Consider the following 18,212-nt stretch of genomic DNA (forward strand, 5'->3'; position numbering starts at 1 on the left):
GATTAGATCAAAGGAAAGGATGCTTTTGGTACATATACAGGCTAGAAAAAAATTAGGGAAGATTTTAAAATTGTCATTAAAATTTAGGATCATCCAGGGATTAACAGCAATAGGTTCCAAAGAGAAAAAAGTTAAGCATGAAAAAAGGCTTTTCTGATTGCATTGCCACATATGTGCTGATGTTTTAATATATTTAACTTAAGGATGATATGTTTATCATATATGTTTATTAGCCGCAAGTGGCGGTTATTGTAAACTTGGATTTACATGGTTGAGTAAGCAGTTGACGCAGGTGGGAAATTCTTGGTCTGAAAGGAGATACTCACACCATTAACTCTTTGGCAAAATAGGCCACAGCTTTTATTTATTAATCCAACAATTCCAAAACATTGTGTTGGCCATCAAGGGGAGAGGGAGGCTGAACCCAGACCCCTAGGCCTTACTAACCCCCATACCCTCCACAGCACCCTGGAGAACCCGCCCAGTATCCAACTGGACCTGCAGGGCTCCTTGCTGTGGGGAGGGGCTTTAGCCTATGAGTATGTGCCTATGGTGCCTCACGCAGCGTAGACCTCCCTTGGCCCACCCTCAGATCAGCCACTCATTGGGCCCCATTGAGCTACCCAGCCGGGTAAACTCAACCCCCTTTTCCCCTCAATCCTAAGGCAGCAAGTCTTTTTCCACATCCAGACTCCCTGAAACTTCTACAGGCTCCATCCCATTGCTATCACCACAAGCTGTGGCAAGATACAGTAACCAAACCAAAACATCCAATGTGGCATAACAAACCAAGAACCAGGATGGGAGGGTGGGCAGTTGCTCACTCTGCTGCTGGGGAGATAAAGACCAGGCCTGGGACACATAGGTGCCGCGGGCCTGCGCCTCCCACGTGATGCGGCTACTCCAGACCGTGCATGTCCTTTCCCTGCCCAACACTCGCCCTGGGAGCGTCCTCCTTCCCTCTCACCTCACCACCACGCCAAAGGTGGCTACCAGTGAGTCTCCTGCCACTTGTTCTTATATTTTTAATAGCTACACATTGTGGAAATATTATGAAGAACATGCTTTTCGAGCGCTGTCACATTGTTATGGGAAAACTCAAATGAGCTCATCTTGTTTTCTCTCAAATAGAATACAGAAGATAAAATATTGCATGCTTTTATATTGATAGTCATTTTGTATTAAATAAGTACTTTGAATCCACATTACTTACAAGGAAAACATATTATGCTCTGTCATTTAATCCAGTGGTCCCCAACCTTTTTATCACCGGGGACCGGTCAACACAATTTTACTGAGGCCCGGGGGGGAGGTAGTCTATTGCCATGGTGGCTGCTGGAGTGCACCAAAGGTGAGCTGGCAGCAGAGTGGCAGGGCAGCCCTGAGGCAGCAGCCGGGGAGGAGGACAAGGAAGAGCCGTGGCCCGGTACTGACTGATCCACGGACTGGGATCGGTCCCCAGACCGGGGGTTGGGGACCACTGATTTAATCTGTTTTCAGTATCATGTGATTCAAATCCAATCATATTGAATTATGCAAAAGACAAGGATTTTTTAACAGGCTAAAATTTCAAGGTTTTTCAAGGTTGATTTGGACCGATTTTTGAGGTCCAATAGTTTTGTGTGTTAAAATAAGCTCTGGAACTTTCCCTCAGGAAATTCATCAATCTCCTTCTATTGGCATTTTTTGCCAGCAGGAGAAGAGTTTTTTTTCTGCTTCATCTGGCATACTTCCAATAACAGTTATTGGTCCTCTTTCTGGTATTATCTATGTTTGTTTAATTGAATTATTCTGTAATTTAAAATATATTTTAATCGCTCAAATGCTTCATAGATTTTTATGTCCACCACTTTGAAGATCCTGATCATGAAGAAAGATGGAATAAAAAATATTTAAAATAAACAATATAGATACACTCTCTTCCAGTGCCCTGGATCTAAAGATTCAGAAATGAAAGACTCTCATGAGGAGACTCTCACATGGTTTGGGACCACTGTGCAATGAATAGTTGTTCACTGGCTACTCCCTACTCTTTGCACCACATCATAAGGTCTAAGAATTCCTAATGCTGAGATACTTGTGAAACTTACTAAGTATTTTAAAAAGAAAACAAATCTCCCCCATGGAATCCCATTTGGTCTGTCTCAGAAATGAATGGGAATTAAGGAGGCTTCATGAATTTTCATTGAAATTAGGCTTTGTATTGGTTCTTATGTTTCCCACACTCTTGATATAATTAGTTAAGGTTGCATTTTCATCACATCTCTTTATCTGGTTAATAGTTTGCTAGCATTTAAATTTACAAATTTTGCTATTTCAAAATATGTTTTAAAAGATTAAAAACCACACATTCCTGACAGAGAATATTTAAAATAAGTGACTCCACCAGCCCATCCTCATTTTCATTGAATTTTGTTATTATTTGGTACAATTCAGTAATGGACAGTATTCAACAAATTTAAAATCATAATCAAGGAGAAAAATGTTCTTCCATTTTCTATATATTTTTAAAAAATGTAAATATTTTGTTTCTCTTAAAAATTGAGGTTTTCCTTATGTGGTTTTATTGCAATCAATGGAACTCTCAAGAAGTGGACCTGGGCTTTTATATGTGGTAGGCACATCCAAATTCAGTGAATTACTGCTCCTTTCCCAGGGTGGGTAGGTAGGTAGGTAGGTAGGTAGGTAAGTTGGTGGTTGGTTGGTTGGTTGGTAGACAGACAGACAGATGGACAGATGATGATGATAGATAGATACTTTTCTATTAGCTTTCTGAATGGATGTCATTTTCTGTATGTTCCTATGAATAATGTTTATATATTATTGTAACCTCCAGGTAAGAATCCTTCTAGCCTCTTCGAAGGAAGCAGCTTCAACTGCACATAAGCAGATTTGTTTTCCTTCTTTACTATTGCTCTTTTCCCTAAAATTAGGGCCTTTCTTTTTTTTAAGTAATCTAAACAAATATCTTGTGCAGAACTTGGCACTAATCATATATAACAATGATTAATGCCTTCTTAGACATTATGTTAATTTTGTTTTGATATCTTTGCAAATTGGAATTCCTTTTCTTTCTGCCTGAGCTGCCTCATTCCTGACAGAATTGACAAAATGCTGTGAATAGTGACTGGAATGTTGATGATGTTCTATCCATTAGCTCCTTCTTTTTCATGTTTTGGCCAGAAATTCAGACTTGCTTGGAAATGTCTGAAGATAAGCAGCCTGCCACACTTAACCAACTCACTGCAAGAAGAAAGCAGATGATTCCAATAACACAAGAAGAGAAAAAGAATCTGTCCATTGTCTTAATCAAATAATATTCAAAATATAAGAGTCTCTGTTGCCTCTTTATTATAATTTCCACCTGGACTCAGCCAAAATGGTGTCTAGATGATTTTGCTATTTTCCATACTTTCATCAGTGGCAATAATGAGTCCTCCACAAAGTGGTATTAATAAATTCAATGTATTCACTTTCAATGTACTCTGGTGTCTTGTTTATCTTTCTTGAAATATAATTAGGGTAAAAAATGCTCACATAGTATGGAAAGCCACGGCTGAAAGCTCCTGGTCTCTAAACTCTTATTGTGGAACACTTATCCAACTGAGCATTGCCTTAGGTGTTCCTTTATGCCCATGGCAGACTTGGCAAAATGGGTGAGGAGGAAGCTAATGAGACCTCGGGCAAAGTGACTGGTGCACAACCTCAGCTTCATATCACAGAATGTGGCTACATACCATAAAGGGATGATTTAGTGTGGTTCATTGAACATTCATTCCAAGCAGCAGTAAGAGACCTCTCCAAGCTGTAATTGTGTTTTGTTTTTAAAGACTCAGCCTTTTTTTAGAAACAAGCAATGAACTCAGTTTGTCTCTTGGATGACCTGCATGTTTCAAAAGATTCCAGACAGGTTATAGAACAGCCATCTTCAGGGCTAGCTCCCAGAACTCTCTCCATTTTGACGTCCAGTTGAAGTGAGTCTGCTGTGCTCCAGTGACAATGGATTATTGATTTTTATTTTGAACATTTATTCTCTCTACATGAGATCAAAGGTAGCTTCAAAATGTTCCCCCCATACAAAATTCAAGAATTTTTAGGTGTTTAATCTGGTGTAGCATGAACAGCATTAGAGAAAAAGAAATGTGTTGCAGGAAGAATGAGAGAAATGAAGGCACTGCAGATTTTGAAGGACCTGCTGGACAGTTATGGGGTGCTCAATTCCAGAAGGCTTAGGAGATTTCTGTGGATGTTCCCTTATTGTGGAACTTTCTCTCTAGAGCAGTTGATGAGAACTGTTTCAGTACAATCATTTGAAAATGTATGAAACCCATCTAATGAGCGCATTACAATAAAGATGCTATTAGATTTGTTTTGTGATTTTATTAGGCGTTAGATGGTTTGAGACAGCTATGATCCTCTACTTGCAATTTTGTGAGTCTTGTTTCGAAGTAGTGAATTGTTTTGATTTTTCACAGGCTAGCATCTCCTTCTGTTATGATTTTTAAGTGATTCTAAGTGCCTTTTAATGATGGATGCAATTTTTTAAAGTATGCATAACAACTACATTTCTCTTATTGCTATGTCATTATTACATTTGTTGACAATATACTATTTTATCTTATTTCTCAGATGCTGATGCTGATGATAGTTGTACTAAACCTATTACAGTTTGTAACTATATTACCCTTCACAGTCTGGTTTGGTGGGGAAAGACAAATAATCCCTCCTCCAGTAAAAACACAGTTTTATCACCTACCTGTACTGGATTGAACAATTCCAGAATCCACCGTTTGTCCCATGAGATCATATTGATTCAACCGAGATCCGTCTTCTGCAACTACAACTGACCGAGCTGGCTCCCGTGTCCACTCATACAGCACTTCTGACTTAGTATAAGCATCTAAATGGGAAAAAAATGTCATGTCCAAGGGGGAGAGTGTCTTTTAAAAAAGAAAATGATCATTGTTGCCTGGCCCCTTTTTAAACTGGACTATCATGTCTGTTGCAAACTCTGCTTTTATTTTTTAGTTTATAGAAGATTCATTGGGAAGCCAAAACATCTCCTAAGAGCCAACTTGGTGTAGTGGTTAGGAGTGCCTTCTAATCTGGCGAGCTGGGTTTGATTCTGTGCTCCCCTTCATGCAACCAGCTGGGTGACCTTGGGCTCGCCACAGCACTGATAAAGCTGTTCTGACTGAGCAGTGATATCAGGGCTCTCTCAGCCTCACCTACCCCACAGGGTGTCTGTTGTGGGGAAAGGAAAGGGAAGGCCACTGTAAGCCACTTTGAGACTCCTGGGCCTAGTCTGCACACAATGGATAATGTCCTTTCAATGCACTTTAGAAGTAGATTTTCCTGTTCTGCACAAGAAAATCCAGCTGCCAAAGCACATTGAAAGTGCTTTGTGTGCAGACTAGGCCCTGGTTGAGAAAAGTGGCATAAAAGAACCAAGTCCTCCTCTTCTTCAAGGTGGCCTGTGACAAGACAGTATTGACTGGTAATGTTTTGATCTTTATGTTATCTATACTACATCAACAAGAGACTCTTCACCAGTATGAATTCTGGCATTAGAATTTAAGACATGTACAGAAATGCCAGGATATCTTTCATACCTGGAACAATGCCATCATGAACTACAGCTCCTGATAGAAAGAGATTATAATTTAAAAAGAATATATACTCTTCATCTTTCAGGAATCACTTGGGATAATTCCTGGGTCTTGAAGGTGTGTTTTTAGTGCGTTGCTCTTTCAAATTCACTATTCCAGTTTCAAGTTTTCATTTTGAAGACCAGGCAACTTTTCTCACAAGCCCAATCAAAAAGAGAAAATTTGATTTTTTGACTATGCTTTTTTATTACCAGAAAGAGTCTCAAAGTGCCTTGCAATCGCCTTCTCTTCCTCTCCCCACAACAGACACCCTGTGAGGTAGACAAGGCTGAGAGAGCCTTGAGAGATTTGTGACTGGTCCAAGGTCACCCAGCTGGCTGCACGTTAAGGAGTGGAGAGGTCACTACTCTTAACCACTACACCAAGCTGTCTCAAAATGAACAGGAGTATGTATAGAATATTTCCCTAATATATTGGCACATAGTTCCACTGTCAAAAATTACCAAAGGACAACTGTAATTTGGATTTGTTTTTGACATCTGGTCCATTTCCAAATAAGTCTAAAACCAGTTACACTTAACAGAAAATCATTGTGTTGAGGAGCTTCGGAAAGATGGCACTGTAGCAGACCATATCTTATGGTCTCTCAGACCTAACTGAGGGGCAGGGGCAGCAACTCCTGTCAGACTTGAGCGAGGTGCGCAAACCTTGCTCGTGGTCGCCCCGGGAGCCGGGAACGGCACCCAGAGGGTCCTACAGATCCGTGGAGAACAATTTCTCCGGATCTCCGCAGTTTGTGTCAGAGGCCCGGACAGTAGCCAGCCGTTAGCCAAAACTGAAAGTGAATCTTTAAGCTTGAGACGACCAGCTGTATGAAACTCTGCATCTCTCCTGCCGACTCTCTCCACCTCTCGACTGACAAAAGGAACGGAACGGAATCATTAGCATAAAGACTGTGAGTTTCTCTGTCTGCTCTATTACTTCAAAGCTAGGCATTAGCCCAACACCACCTCCCTCCCCCCTTATCTAATCAATTTGCATGGAAATGCTCTTCACAGACGGGAGGGAAATTAGCGAAATTCACTGGGCAGAACAGAGAGAAGGAAAAGCTTAAATCCTTACCGACAGAGAAAGCGGCAGGGATTGTTTACAATTCACGGAGATCGCTTGGTTGATAACTACCAGGCTTCTCAACTCTCGCGAGACGCCTGTTTGGGATTTGCGGTGGATCTACGCAGTGGAGTTAACGAAGATTGCAATGGAGGAAGGACCCATTTTAGACGTCTAACCTGCGCCTGTCTGAGTGGATTATAATTTGCCGATTCTGCTTTTTTCTTTTTTTTTTTCCCTCTCTCCTGGTGGCTTTTTATTTTTTCTTTTTTTTGGGGGGGGGACATTTTCTATATACACTCCTATTGATATTTTTATAGCCCCGGCCCCCCCTCACCTTTTGTAACACTTTTTGGCTTTTGTTCTGAGACAAAGCTCCTGCTTATTTGTGGTTATTATTTCTACAACGGCTCTTCCTTTTTTTTTTTTAAAAAAAAAAAAAATTTCAACACCCCTCTACAAGTTATTTTTGGAGCTATAGCTGATTCTGGAAGGACATATCTTTCTATCCCCCCTTATCCCCCCCCCTTTCCTCCTATGCTTTTTTGTTGTTTTGTTCTGTTATCTGCAGGATCTAAAGAGAGAGTCAGCCCCACCAACCAGGTTGGAAGAAATCAACAATCTAGGCCTATTATATTGACATAAAAAATTAGTATTGCACAGATAATAGATTAACAGAGAGTGTGAATGTTCAGGTTGTTATTCTGTTAGAGTATTGGTTCAATGATTACTGTAAGGTGATAAAGCAAGCACCTAAAGTTGAAGAAGTAATAGCAACATATATTAATCTATAACTCTGTATTTAAAACTCTAATTACTGTACTGGCATTGTGAAAGCGGTCATAAAGTCAAACTATAGTGTTGGTTTTGAGCAAAACAAAACAAAAAAAATTTTTTTTGATGACAGACAGATTAAGACCTCGCCCAAAGCAAATCAGATCCCCTAAATCAGAAGTCACTATAACCAATTTTTGGAAGAGGAAAAAGGAGATGGCTGAAGCAAGAAAGGAGGCAGAAGCAGAAAAAAAAAAGAAACAGATTGGGGGAACAGAAGCAGAAGAGAAGGAAAGTGATATTGAAAACCTAACCAATGCACAGATGTACCGCCTATTATGTAAGGCTAATTCAGAAATACTAGAAGCAGTTAAAAAGGTTGATAAGGAGGTGCAAGACATTAAGAAAGAACTTTCAGACAGAATTGATGGTCTGGAGAAAGTAGTAGGCAAAAACATAAACCAGCTGGTAACACACCAAGCGAGAATCCAACGCGTGGAAGATAATCAGCAGGAGCGGGAAAAAGTAGCAGATGACAAGTTTGAAGTCCTGGAAGTAGAATCTAAAGCCAGGAACGTGAAATTTAAAGGCGTATCGGAAGAATTTGGGAAAACAGACCTGAGGAAGGAAATTACCGAAAGCCTTGAAGAGTACCTGGAGGAGGAAGAAATCCGGATTGACAAAGTATATAGAGTATACTCAAAGGCTGCCGTACGCAAGAAACAACCAAGAGATATTCTTGTAAGTTTTGATAGCAAAGTAGTAAGAAATAACTTGTTCCAAAAGCATCGGGAGACGCCATTGAAATTGGCAGGCCAAGAAATACAAATCTTTCAAGATCTGCCAGCAGACACACTACGGAAAAGAGCACAATTTCATTTTTTGAGACAGATCCTAATTGCCAAAGAGATAAGATACTTTTGGAGAATCCCATTCGCCCTGGAAGTGATATTACCATCGGGAAGAAAAACTATCCGAACGCTCCAACAGGCTCAAGAGCTTGCTGACAGCTTATCTCAAGGCACTTCAGGGGCAGGATCACCTAGGACCTCCCCAACAAGAGCGGAAACTACGCGTCGATTAGTTCAACTCTGTGACGATAGATCATCCTACCTAACACAAGCAACGGGAACACAAGCCACCCCTTCTCAAGCAGAACAAGGAGCAACCGCCCCAACACGGAAAAATGGAGAAGCTAAAGGTGCTATCCGTAAACGCTAATGGCTTGAATTCACCGGCCAAACGCACCAAATTCTTCAATCAACTGAAAAAATTGAGAGCAGATATCTACTGTATACAGGAAACACATGTGAGGAAAAAAAATCTAAATATATTGTCAACAAGAAAACTAGGAAGAGAATTTGCAGCCTCTGCCACAGTGAAAAAAAGAGGGGTGATTACTTACATTGCAAACCCCAACATTAAGGTTGAGCAGAAAATCCAAGATAATGACGGCCGATTTTTGACACTTGAAATACAACTACCAGATGGTCAGAAATATACATTGACAAACATATATGCTCCCAACAATGCGAAGGATAAGTTTTTTGAAGAATTCTTTCAGAAGCACACAGAAACTATTACTGAACAGTGGATCATAATCGGAGACTTTAATGCGGTAATGAACCCATCGTTGGACAAATCACATAACCGACAGGGAGCACATTTTCCGAAATCGGCCAAACGCAATATCCATCTCAATTCATTAATAGATCTCTGGAGAGAACTCCACCCCAAAAGCAAACAGTATACCTTCTATTCCTCTCGACACTCCTCATATTCCAGAATAGACCAATGCTGGTGCTCAAAATCGTTATTACCAAAAGTGACAAATATGGAAATTCTCCCCAACACCTTTGCAGATCACAACCCAATATGGGCAGAATTTTCCTTCTGCAGAGCTGGTATGCGAAGATGGAGAATGAATGAATACATCCTAGAAGACAAAGAGAATTTGAATCTGTGCGAAGCTGACTTAAAAGAATTTTTCAAACTTAACTGCACAAAAGAGATTCCATTATCCACGGTCTGGGATACGAGTAAAGCGTATATAAGAGGAAGATTGATAAGCCTGAACACCGCCAAAAGGAAAAAGAAAGAAAAAGAGCTGAACGAAATTGTCTGGTCAATCAGACAATTAGAAATCCAGCACCAAGCCCATCTGTCTAAGAAGACAGCCAAACAAATAACGCTCTTAAGACTAAAAAGAGATGCATTGGAAACCGAAGATATGAGGAAAAAACTGGATTGGATAAAACAAAAGAATTTTGAACATGCTGATAAACCTGGAAGATGGCTGGCATATAAACTAAAAAGAAATCATAACAAAAGTGTTATATCCAGCCTTAAATATGGAGACAAACACTTTCGTACAGATCAGGAAATACAACAATGTCTCTCAAACTTTTTCCAAAAGCTATACCAAACAGACGAAGAAACCATACCTGACAGCATGGAATATCTTGGAGGTACCCCATCCTTAACCTTCACAGATGAGCAACGAAAGATATTAAATCAGAGATTCTCAGCTCAGGAACTGGCCGAAGCGGTAACAGCTATGAAATTAAATAAGGCCCCAGGCCCAGATGGACTCTCCGCAACTTATTATAAGAAATTAAATCATATATTACTACCAGTCCTGACACAGATGGTGAATGAGGTAGTGGACAATTCTGGAAAATCACTCCCCAAATCGTGGCAGCAAGCGTCGATAACACTCATACATAAAGAAGGTATGGACTCACTATCACCAAATGCTTATAGACCAATATCACTACTTAATGTGGACTACAAAATTTTTGCAAAGGCTTTAGCAGAAAGACTGAAGAAATGCCTTAATGAAATCATCCATCCAGACCAAACAGGATTCATGCCCAAAAGGTACATGAAAAACAACGTCAGATTTGTCCTTAATGCAATGGAGGTGGTCCGCACTAAAGGAATTCAAGCGGCTTTTGTGTTTTTGGACGCTGAAAAAGCTTTTGACAAGGTGCAATGGAAGTTCCTACTAGCCACGCTTACCCAACTAAAATGTGGGGACAATTTTTGGAATCTAATCAAGCATGTATACTCAAAACAAGAGGCAAGAATTTTGGTTAATGGAATGCTAACTAAAGACCCTATTCAAATTGGGAAGGGAACTAGACAAGGATGCCCGCTATCCCCCCTACTATTTAACCTGGTATTGGAGTCACTAGCTCGTAAAATTCGAGCAAACGCAAAGCTCTCGGGACTTATGATTGCGGGAGAAGAATTTAAACTTAAAAGCTATGCTGATGATGTTGTTTGTGTATTAACCAATCCAAGCACCACTTTAGAATTGTTGTTTGAAGAGATAAACACCTTTGGGAAACACTCTGGATACAAGATAAATCTCTCTAAAACCAAGATTATGCTATTTGGCATATCAGACTTGAACATAGAGATAGTCAAAAGGGCACTAAGGTGTGAGATCAACCCTAAAAAGGTCAAATATCTAGGAGTACAAATTGGAAATCGCTCTGATACCTTGTTTGCTAACAACTACGGGGAGCTCTGGTCACAAATCCAACAGGACATTAAGAAGTGGAACAGCCTGAACCTTTCGTGGTCAGCAAGAATGGCCACAGTAAAAATGTCAATATTACCAAAATTTAACTTCCTCTTTCAAACTCTGCCAATAGATATTAATGACTCTGTGGTAAATAAATGGCAGTCTGAAATAAATAAGTTCATTTGGAACTATAAGAGGCCAAGAATTGCCTTTAGAATTCTACAAGATGACAAGAAGAGAGGGGGACAGGGCGTTCCAAATCTAAAATTATACCTACATGCGGCAACACTGACAGCAGTGGCAGACTGGATAATTGATCCAATGACAAGAGATTTGGTGTTGGAAAAGGCAGATAGTAAGCAAAGCTTCCATGAAATGCTCTGGCCCTCTTTGAAAACAAAAGGAAAGGAAAAACCCAAGGTCAGCTTTTGGACAAGATCCCTACTAAAGATCTGGAATAAATACAAAACAAGACTTTGCTCCTCATCATATTTACTGAAATCGCCAATAGAGGCGTATTTTTCCAGACAACAGCAAAGAAGAATAACATGCCCAATGTACAAGGACTTGTTAACGAGAACAGGTGAGCTCAAGAGTCTGCAAGAATTAAACAAAGAAGGATATGAGCTACGATGGATGGAGTATAACCAACTGAAAGCCAGACTAAAAACAGACTTTGAGATTCGAGTGGACAAAAACTCACCTCTTAGTGATTTTGAAAACATGTTATTGCTCAAAAAACCACACCTACAGGGCCAGATCTATAAACTTCTTTTGAAATACGAGACTGAGTCAGAACAAGTAAAGAATTGTATGATTAAATGGATGCAAAACCTGGGCTCCATAATTGGTATGGAGGAATGGGAGCGAGTTTGGACCAAAATTCCTAAACAAACTAACAGCCAAATTTTAAGGGAAAATTGGTATAAGATGTTTTATAGATGGTATATTACTCCAAAGGTCATTGCAAAAATCTCAGATAGGTTTGATAATAAATGTTGGAAATGTCATAAAGCAGTAGGTTCTTTTTATCACATGTGGTGGAATTGTGAAAAAGCAAAAAAGTATTGGGTTAAAATACATATGGTGTTACAGGAAATATTTAAAATGCGATACCCAATGAAGCCTGAATCTATGCTGCTAAGCTTCCACCCAAGTGCTTTACCTACTTCTTCTAGAATCTTCTTCTTCCATGCAACTACGGCGGCACGGTTGGTGTGGGCGAAGCACTGGAAGGCGACTGAGACTCCAACTATTTCTACATGGCTTGATAAATTAGCGGACTTAGCAAAAATGGCAAGACTCACCAACATGGTTAAGAAGAGATCTCCGAAAGAATATGATGAACAGTGGAGTGATTATTTGGACTTTCTTAAGAAAGACAGCAGTAACTGTTAGAGTAGGACCAATATGTAATGGGAACTGACTATATATCTCTTGAGATAATATCAGACTACATCAAGTATGATATACGTGTATTGATGACACTTATCAGCTGGTCGCTTTCTCTGTTTTTTACTTTTCTGTTTTTGTTTTTTGCTTTTCTGTAAATGCTTTTTATAAGAACAAATAACAATAAAAACTGAATTAAAAAAAAAAAAAAAGAAAATCATTGTGTTTTTTTTTTAATGTCATGGTTGATGATCGTTCTTTATCACTGGAACCAGTTTACAGATTCTTTCTATGTGCTGCTGAACATATTGTTTCCCATAAAAATGTAGCTACAGTTGAGCCAAAAAGATATGGTATACTTTATAATACAGTGTTCTGTATCTTGAGTGTATTCATTCCCCTTTTGGCTCACAGCTGTGCCAGATATTGGATTATATTCATTCATTTAGAAAATCATCTTCATTTAGGAAATAAAGCTACACAGACTAAAAAGCATGAACACACATATACCATCTCAGGTTCGTAGATATTCTCTTCTGATAATTAAATGGCCTTTCAAAGGGGGAGGGATGATTGTTAAAAGTGACTTACAGCTTCCAAATTTCAAAGGGCAAGCGTGTGCATCCATGGGAAAGTCTTCTAAGTGCATTGGACATTCTGCCCTCACTGTGAGTCTACAAGGAGGGAGGAAGGTCACAGGTAATAGAATAGTTTAGTACAAGGAAGTGGTTTTACAACCTATTATAATATAGAGACCTGTATTCCATTGCACGTTGGTGAATGCAGTGTATTAAATGATCATTTGAAAGAACCCAATCAGACATACTATTGCTCATTGAGTTTTTTGCACCAGAATATTGTGTTGTACAAAATTAATAGATTTTTAAAAATGGAACACTGGGTAATTCCTTATTGTATAAGAACCATGCAGTCATTTATAACTCCAAACTGTGAATAGATATTTGGCAAACTTTCAAAGTATTCCCAGAGATTAGTCCGCCATAGCAAAGACCAGTCTGTAATTCATTTACTCTAACTTTGAAATTTTAGAAAGCTACAAAGACCAGATGCTTGGATTTCAGAAAAGCTTTTTAGAGACAAGGACTTATTTTTATCCTGCCCCCCCCCCTCCCACGTAGAGGGTAGTAAGTATATGGTCTGGTAACAAACAACTATATTCCACTTGTCCCTTTAAATACTTGAATGGGGATAAGGATGGCAAAGGACAGCAGACTTTCTTGCCTAGATAGATTCAAGTGGGTAGCCATGTTGGTCTGAAGTAGCCCACTAAAATCAGAGTCCAGTAGCACCTTTAAGACCAACAAAGATTTATTCAAGGCGTGAGCTTTCGAGTGCAAGCACTCTTTTTCATCTACTGAATGTTACTTGAATGCTATGGAGCAAGCTGCTTATTACTGTGCAGCAGCTAAAGCTGTAAGAGCCTAATCCCGAAACTTGTTTAAAGGAAGTAGGAAGCATGGTTTATTCCAAATACTTTGGTAGGCTTAAGACTGCTTACAGGTCAGCAAAAGGAAAGATAAGCATGAAGAGAGAAGAGGAAAATGCAGACAGCTATATTCAAATTGTTTCTGGGCTGACATTCACGATTGTAAAGAATCTGAAATTCTAACAGCTTTTAAAGGACTAATATGGAATTCTTCATGCAAATTATTTTTGCTATGGTAGTTTTTCATAAATAAGAAGACACTATGTGATTCTCACCTCATTGTGTAGAGCAATGTCCCATCTTCTGTTATCCGCAAGAGTTTATTTGGCATGGTCATGTTGTGAGCTACTGATTTCTTTCCATTATGAAAAAAGGTATCTGGTGTCCATATTTTGCTAGCCATTAAATTATTCAGCCGGAGGACCGTCATGGGTCCTTTGAACTTCAGCCTCTCGTCCTTCCAGCTTTGCCGGAAAAATACATCTATTGTATATTCCTAAAATTAGAAAATGGGGTGTTTTGAAACAGTCTATCTAGCAATAGAGAGGCACAGAAAATCAAGATTGATACTGAGCTTTTAAAAAAATAACATGTATTATTTTTGATATGAAGAGGATAAATCAGGTGACTGATCTCTCTCTAATAAAAAAAGAAGATCCCTGAAATCACCAGCAAGCAGGACATCAACATACCATGAAATTGGTTCTGAGGCTAAGTGATCTCCCTAATGGAACAGGAAGTTTATAATTTTGTTGATATTTAAACTTATATTCTCCATTTTGGCCACACAGATGAGTCTCTGAAACCTCAAACTGGCTTAAGCAGCGTGTTTCTCATCCATTCTCCTGCATCTAGTTCTTCAAAATAATCAACATGAAAAGCCCATATAGGAGATCACAGAACAGAGAACTTTTAAATCACATTAAGTTCAAAACCGAAATTTCCAGTCTTAGCCACAACAGTGAATACTCAAAAGGAAAAGGGTCACTTTTCAGATAATCTTGGCTTTTCTCTTTCATCTCTCTGACCCATTATGCATGGGAGGAATAACGCACATTTGGGGTAGAATGGTGGTGACTAAAACCACCGATAATGCACGGAGCTGGCTGCAACCGGCCGCAGCTTCAGTGCATGCCGTCGAAAAAGCCGCGTTAGCGAAATGCAGAAGAAAGCGCAGCTTCTGGGTGACCGGGGCGCAACCAGAATATATATATTCTCTTAAATGTACCAGCAATTCCAAGAACTTCATGGCACTTAAGATCAGAATTGGTTTTGCAAGTGTGTGTGCAATTACTGAAATATCTTTATAATTGGTACATTTTATGTACAAAAGATGTATATGACATATAACCCATATTTATAACATAACTCCTAAAAACTGGCTTGACAAATGTGTGTTGGGATAATCGACATTATTATTTATCATATGGTGTGTAGTGTAGTTAGAAAATCTGAGGATTGTTGAGCAGCCAGGCAAGGGACATTCAGGGATGGTTTGCCATTTCCTGCCTCTGCATCATGACCGCTAGTTCTTTTGGAGGAACTACCACCCGAAAAGAGCCTCTTGTGGCACAGAGTGGTAAGGCAGCCGTCTGAAAGCTTTGCCCATGAGGCTGGGAGTTCGATCCCAGCAGCCGGCTCAAGGTTGACTCAGCCTTCCATCCTTCTGAGGTCGGTAAAATGAGTACCCAGCTTGCTGGGGGGTAAACGGTAATGACTGGGGAAGGCACTGGCAAACCACCCCGTATTGAGTCTGCCATGAAAACGCTGGAGGGCGTCACCCCAAGGGTCAGACATGACTCGGTGCTTGCACAGGGGATACCTTTACCTTTACCTTTACCACCCAAATCCTTGGAAGTCTCCCACTCAAATACCAGAGTTGATTCTGCTTAGCTACTGAGATCAGTCTTGAATGAAAAATAACACTACGTTCTTTCTTTATGCTATTATGGTCCATTTACTCATTTATATCCAACTTTAAAGAGTGCCAACTTTAAAGAAACGGATACAGGAAACCTTTGACTAGTTATGCACAGCAGTGGCAGCTTTCCACTGCAGTGCTGCTTTCCCACCATCGTGTTGTGGTAAAACCTCCCCGTTTGGGTCTGTAGCACCATAAAGCCTAACTGGGTGTTTTGTGTCCATGCAGGGACACCATAGGTGGGAGGAGGAGGAGGCAGGGCTGGCCCAGCTCTTCCTGTATGCATGGGTCCAACCCAGCTGGGCCTCTAATGGCCACCATGACAAGAAAGGGAATGACAAGAAAGAATCTGCCATGAGCCATCAGAAGCCCTAACATGGCCCAGGGCCAGGAGGGGCCCTGGATGGTATCAGCATTGTGCATAAGCAGGGATTAGCCCCACTGTCATGCAGGTGCCTACTCACCCTTCCCTCCCTGTGTATAATCAGTACATGTCACGTATCACTAATTATCACTAATTATCACTAATTATGTTTCCTGCTACCAAGAAAATACATGGTAACACCATGCAAAGCAAAACTCCAAACTTTAATCACTTGGGTCAGTCGCATCAAATATCTTCAGAAAGAATGTGGCCAATGGGAATAAGTAGCAGACTAATGAGGAGATATTGGTCCATTTATTCATTTATATCCAACTTTAAAGAGTTGCTGAGCTGATAAGGATACAGGAAAGCTTTGACCAATTATGCATGGCAGTGGCTGCACTGAGCTGCCACCGATTCCTAGCAGCTAATCTGCCAATTATAGTTCCATCTTTTAAGAGAAGAGGAGGAGTGATCTAACTAATGAAACAGATATGTCAATGTATTTTCCATTTTTCTGGCTGTCATCTGTCTATCCATCCTGCCCTTCTTCTGGATCCAAAGTAGATAACAATAAATACACTATAAAATAATCATCAAAACATGCCATTCAAGAAAGTAAAGAAAACATATAGTTAAAAAATAAGAAATTATTCAGAGCTGATTCAAGCTGTCCCATAAACTCTTCTAAATTGTTCTGCCTTCCAGCCTTGCCAGAAGGCACCATACTTTCCAGGAGGCAATTCAACAGAAGCCGGGCAGCGAGAGAAAAGATACATCTGATAATAGCTACATCTGATCATGTTTGGAAACAATCAGTCAGGAAGTTATTTAATACCTTCTGGATGTCTCTAATTTATTAAACATTTTGTTTCCTTTTTATCCTTGAACACTGAAATTCATAGGAAAAGTTTCCTGCCCAGTTACTGTGGTGCTTGGCCCAGTTTACAAACACTGATACCAAGTGAACCAATGATGAAAAGCATTCCAAATCAGTATTGTGAACCTAACAGATGAGAGCTTAAGCTCTTGTGCAAAGAGTCAATGTGAAAGGCAATGGCTAACATAGCAAAAACAGATGGTATCTGTCTAGAAAGCAGGTCGAACAAAATAGGTTCTCACAGATTTCCATGCTCTCTTTGAAAGCTAAGAAATAAAACAAAATATAGGATGTCACTTACCATATCATGGTCTGAAACAGGCCCAAAGCTGGTGACAAAGATGTCAGTCTTCACTGCAGTTACACGCTCTGATGAAGCAGGAAATTAGGACTGTGAGTGCTTATCGATACCTTTCATCAGATCAGTTACTAGAAGCTTTTATCAAAACAGAGCATGTATTGACTTTGATTAGGTATGCTGAAATTGGTCCACCACTAACCATGTTCAGGTATCTACTTGTTCAGCTCATGTTCCGCCTGCCAATCGCAAACAGGCAGCTGATCATTTGGCAAAGCTTGTTCAGCTTCTAAATACACCAAAACATGTCTGTTTTCATGACATGATCATGGGCGTTTGTTCACATGATTAGATTGCTTCATTGCCTCTGCCATCTCCTGCCACCTCTCTGCTCCACATCTGTTTTTTAACGGGAACAGACTAAAATAAAATTAAATCACTTGGAGATTTTGAGGGTGAGATATATTACTAAAGACTTCAGTATCTGTCCATGAACCTGGATAATCTTCAGTTAGTTCTAGATATGACTGCATGGCTACAAAAATAGGGCATGATGTTCTGTCTACTGTCAGTCATTTAAAGGATGTATATGATTCTGCAGGCCTAAAGTCAGGAGAAATCGCAAGCAGTTCTGTGATTTACAAAAGCTGGTTAGTGTAATAACCCGAGTGACTTTTCCAGTGACTAAATAAAAAAAAATCTTTATTATTGTATAAATCTCTACCCTTGTTGGTAGCTCAGGGCAGGTGACAACATATGTTAAACAATCAAATTATTTTAAAACCAGTACATTTATCAAGATATTGCATCAATCCCATTCAGTATGAATTTGGAGGAGGTGGATTGCAGATCTTTTTGGAGAGTGCTGGATTGACTATCTGGATA

General features: G+C 39.8%; 1 protein-coding gene across 4 annotated transcripts in view; it reads right to left on the bottom strand.

The window, feature by feature from the left end:
• GABRA1 (gamma-aminobutyric acid type A receptor subunit alpha1) overlaps positions 1-18,212 on the bottom strand; it is a 53,748-nt gene that overhangs the window by 14,933 nt on the left and 20,603 nt on the right. For all 4 annotated transcript variants that reach the window (XM_077327199.1, XM_077327197.1, XM_077327198.1 and 1 more), the window contains exons 4-7: positions 17,331-17,398; positions 14,140-14,360; positions 13,009-13,091; positions 4,757-4,900 (exon numbers count right to left, since the gene is read on the bottom strand). In XM_077327199.1, coding sequence (XP_077183314.1) covers positions 4,757-4,900; positions 13,009-13,091; positions 14,140-14,360; positions 17,331-17,398 — 516 coding nt within the window. The remainder of the gene's footprint in view (positions 1-4,756; positions 4,901-13,008; positions 13,092-14,139; positions 14,361-17,330; positions 17,399-18,212) is intronic.

The sequence above is a fragment of the Paroedura picta genome, chromosome 3, assembly GCF_049243985.1.
Source record: "Paroedura picta isolate Pp20150507F chromosome 3, Ppicta_v3.0, whole genome shotgun sequence".
Lineage (NCBI taxonomy): Eukaryota > Metazoa > Chordata > Lepidosauria > Squamata > Gekkonidae > Paroedura > Paroedura picta.